The sequence below is a fragment of the Centruroides sculpturatus genome, unplaced genomic scaffold (assembly GCF_000671375.1).
Source record: "Centruroides sculpturatus isolate CEXI.00-Female unplaced genomic scaffold, Cexi_2.0 scaffold698, whole genome shotgun sequence".
Lineage (NCBI taxonomy): Eukaryota > Metazoa > Arthropoda > Arachnida > Scorpiones > Buthidae > Centruroides > Centruroides sculpturatus.
Genome location: NW_019385119.1, coordinates 49,514 through 53,751, shown reverse-complemented (window position 1 = coordinate 53,751; position 4,238 = coordinate 49,514). Strand labels below are relative to the sequence as shown.

At 32.9% G+C, this 4,238-nt stretch overlaps 1 protein-coding gene across 1 annotated transcript; it reads left to right on the top strand.

Moving 5' to 3' along the window:
* The first annotated feature begins 2,733 nt into the window (after nucleotides 1–2,733).
* On the top strand, nucleotides 2,734–3,442 carry LOC111635035 (glutathione hydrolase-like YwrD proenzyme). The gene is made up of 2 exons (XM_023379883.1): nucleotides 2,734–3,119; nucleotides 3,285–3,442. Exons 1-2 carry the CDS (start codon nucleotides 3,020–3,022, stop codon nucleotides 3,440–3,442), a joined length of 258 nt encoding a protein of 85 aa, XP_023235651.1. The 5' UTR covers nucleotides 2,734–3,019.
* The last annotated feature ends 796 nt before the right edge of the window (nucleotides 3,443–4,238 follow it).

Here is a 4,238-nt window from a genome sequence, read left to right as displayed (position 1 = left end):
GATATATATCGTTATCGTCTCCATTGCCGTCTGGACTGCCGAGCGGTACAATCAACGACGTGTGGGAGCGGTTGAGTCAGAGATCGATGCCTCGTTTATAAACAACACAACCCGTTTATTAAACAATTAACTTACAATGAAAGTCAATGGTGAAGTCCTTGTAGATTTCGGCGCGTAGTCTTCAAAAGAAGAAGAGGAAAGTCAAGCGACGAATGCAGATTGGAAACGATGTCCGACGAATGCAGATTGGAATGTCCGAAGTTTCTCTCAACGAAGGTCTATAACTTTCGAAGGATTCATCAGCAAAGGATGAAGATGGAACCTTGCGGGAAACACCCCAGCGAGGGACATAGCCCGGTGGGACGCCACGTCAAAGAACGAAGTGTCCTTATGGACTGAGCTTAAATATCTTTTGGTCTCGCAAATCGTCACTTTATTGGTTATTAATCCCTTTCTCGGTCCCCGATTGGTCTTTCTTTGTTACCAGGTGAAATTGGATCAGATCGGTTCTCGAGAAAGACGATTGTTTATTAATATAGGGAAAAGGTGGTATTATGGAACCCTGCAGATATTATGGAACTCCTCCATTTAAAACTGATAATAAAAGCGAACTGTAGCGGATTGTGGCTGAACTGCACTAGGCAGACATCCATAGCAAGGGGAAAACCCGTTTCACTTCAGATAAAAGGTTGTCCTTAGTGAATTAGCATACAGTATTTGTGTTTTTCGAAATTCAAAAGTTTTGAATGCTAAGTGAATTTAATTATTTTTAAAATATAAATCGTGTAGTTGTGAGTTCACTGGTGCATGTATTCCGTTCCAGAGACTTAGGGGTACATGTTAATCTGTGTGATGTTCACGTTTTTTAAAATTTGGTCTTGACAGACATAAGTTAATTCAAGATGGCGATGCGTGAAATACGGATCCCATTGGTGCTTTTAATATGGAACCCGTCTAACTTTTGTAAAAGTATGTGGTAGATGAATGAAAAAATAGAAGGAAAATGAAAAAAGTAAAAATAGTTATTTAACACTATAGGAGCATTATATTTGTGATTATTGTAAATGATTAGCTTCTTTGTACATTTCTGTATTATTATTATTATTAAATCATTTTTGCGTTAAAATGCATTGGAGTAAATAATTTTGTAATTATTTAACATTCTTTGTATTTTCCTATTTGTTTTTGGATAGCATTTTTTGAAAACATACATTAAGGTTCCATATTACCACCATGTTTTCCCTAAACCTACTTTCTGACTTTTTGTACAGAAGCCTTCAAAAACCATACTTATAGTTACACTAGCGAAAAATCCAATTAGTAACATTTAGTTTAATAGCAACCAGTACGTTACGTACAAAAAATGTGGGTGTAGTTATGATACCTTGTTTACAATTCACTATAATGAAAATGGGGTTCCATAATACCACCTTCTCCTCTACGATTGGACAGTCTTTCGTTCGATGTTGAACGAACCTTGTACATTTACCTTAACTAACATTTTCTTTTTTTGTTCGTCTTGTCTTATAAAGAATTAAATTTACTAATTTTTCTCATAAATTTACTAATTCAAATATCATAGTTTCTTAAATCTGATAAATTTCAGTTTATTGCATTTATTTTATTATATAATTTCTAAATTCATTATGTATGCAGCTATGTGGTCATATATTCGTTTAGAGCAGTTAAAGCTTTCAAAGAATTGTTTCTGTAGTCATAATAGTTCCTCTGGATTAAGTTAAACAGATTATAAAATTTCATTTGCATATAGTTTTATTCAAGGATGTTGTTGAAGTCTTTTTTTTAAAAAATAGTTTCGGAATTTGCACTGATTATACTGATTATAAAAGGTTGAAGAAGTATGAAGTTCAAAGTATATATGTAGACTATATTTCATTTTTGACTCTTTTTGCTCGGTAGACACTAACTTATAAGAGAGCCTTTTTAATCATACCCATGATGGGTTCGGCCAAGCCTACAGTGGGGCGGCTGGGTGGCAAAGTACTGTACGGGACTCCACATATCCGAGACAGCATTAATGAAATAAGGCAACGCTACACTCGGACGGTCTGCCGAAAGGCGTATATTCCATAGAGCTAGCATAGCCCTGTTTATCTGGCCCCTGTTATGTTATACACACAAAGAAAACTCGGAAAAGTCCACGTGGAAAGTTCGTTGATCCCACGAACCCACGTCCAACTAGCAGTGTTCAGCAGTGGTTTTATCCACTCGCTGCTGATGAGCTCATATTCAGACAAACCACTCCCGAAAAATACTTGGGGTTTTTACGAGTGTCCCAAAGTGATAAGCTGACGCCTTAACAGCCTCGGCCATCAATTCATCCCATTCCTGGCGTTACTCGCTCGGATTCGACCTCGAGATCCCCGGATGCCCCGATCTGCCTGGGGCACCCGCCCGTCCTTGCAGAATATGTGTTAAATACAGATCAAACAGGTAAACTTTGCAAATCCATATTATTATTATTATCATCATCACCATCCATTTTTAACCTATCAAAAGATGTTGACGTTTATTAAAAAAAAAAAAAAAGTTATTACAATGGACATGTTATTAATATATTAAGGCGTTCGTTTGCTAATTTATTTGTTTGCTTAAAATATATTGAAATTAAAATAAAACAAAAATAAAAAATTATTGAAAGAGAAATGCTTTCATAATTGAAAATACTGAAAACTAAATCAGCATCGATCGGTAGATGGCGTTAAGCGATTATTCACGTGGTTTCCACATGTTTCCTCCCAAATTTCGTTTGGAAAATGTGTTCGAGTTGCACGTTTTAAATTTATTATCAATAATGAATACGTTAGAATTGTACTGTATCAACACTGAATATGTTACAATTAGATAAGATAAGGTATTCTTAATGTCGATATTGATTAATTAAAACGATTCCAAAGTTAAGAAGTAAATTTAGATAACTTCAGATGTAGGAAACTGTAGATCTATTTTAAATTGCATGTATTAAGTAGAAAAATTTGTTAATTTTAAGTATAAAAAAATGCTATCTGATCTCCAGTTTGCTTCTCGAAGAAGTCCAGTTTTGGCAACTCGAGCCTGCGTGTCCACTGATGTTCCTATTGTTTCCAAAATTGGGATTGGTAAAGTAGCTAGTAGCTTTAACACTTGTATAATTAGTCAATTTAAATATTTTGATTATAAACAATTTTTTTTTTTTAAATGTTATGATCGTAAAACTAATTTGTAGAAATATAATAAATCAATTAGAAGTTATATGATTGAATTTATTAATTATTTTTAAATAGATATTCTACAAGCTGGAGGAAATGCGGCTGATTCGGCCATTGCCATGGCAGCAGCTACGGCTGTTGTCGAACCAAATTTTACTGGATTGGGTGGAGATTGCTTTGCTTTATTTTACAGATCTTCAGATAAAAAAGTTTTGGGAATAAATGGAAAGTGAGTTTTATAAAATAATTTTTAAAAAGAAGATTTAAAAATACCAAATTTAATTTACATTACAGAAAATTAAAAATCATTTAAGTGCTTTTGAGAACTTAATGACTCGTTCCTGGATTCTGTTGTTCCGAAATGTTCTGTTATTGTGAAACCACAAATCGTCATTACGGTTATGATGACATCATTATTATATCAGGTAGAATAACTCATTAAGTAAAGAATAGATAAATAAATACTGGATATACCAGAAACATCTGACTGTTTTTAAAATAAAATAACACTTCAGGGGAAAGCATAAATATTTATTGCTTTACATATTTTTTAATGGGTGAAATGCATATAACTATTATTTTTTAAAAGTAACATTTTGTAAATGGTCGCTATGTCCTGTGATTTAAAATTTAAAAACTTTCAGGTATTTCATCTCACCCTGTACAATAAATAGATTTGAAAATATACATTAATTTGTACTTCCATAGCAACAGAAATTTCATTGTGCTCCTGATGATAAATTAAGTTTGAAAGTACTCGAATGATTTTTAATTTTTTTTTTTTTAGATATGCCATTAAAAGCAGTATTTTTATTTTCCTGCCTGTTATAGAATATAACAGAAGGAAAGAATAATGATCAGTCAAAGTTTGATTTCCAGTTTTTTTGCATTTCTTGATATTTTGATACCAAGAAACTCAAAAATGTAAAAAAAAATCCTTACAAAATTCTCCATGTATGTGTCGGCATCTATTATATTTTGCATTATATCTCAGGACTGGATGAATAAAAAATTTTAAACTTGTTAGGG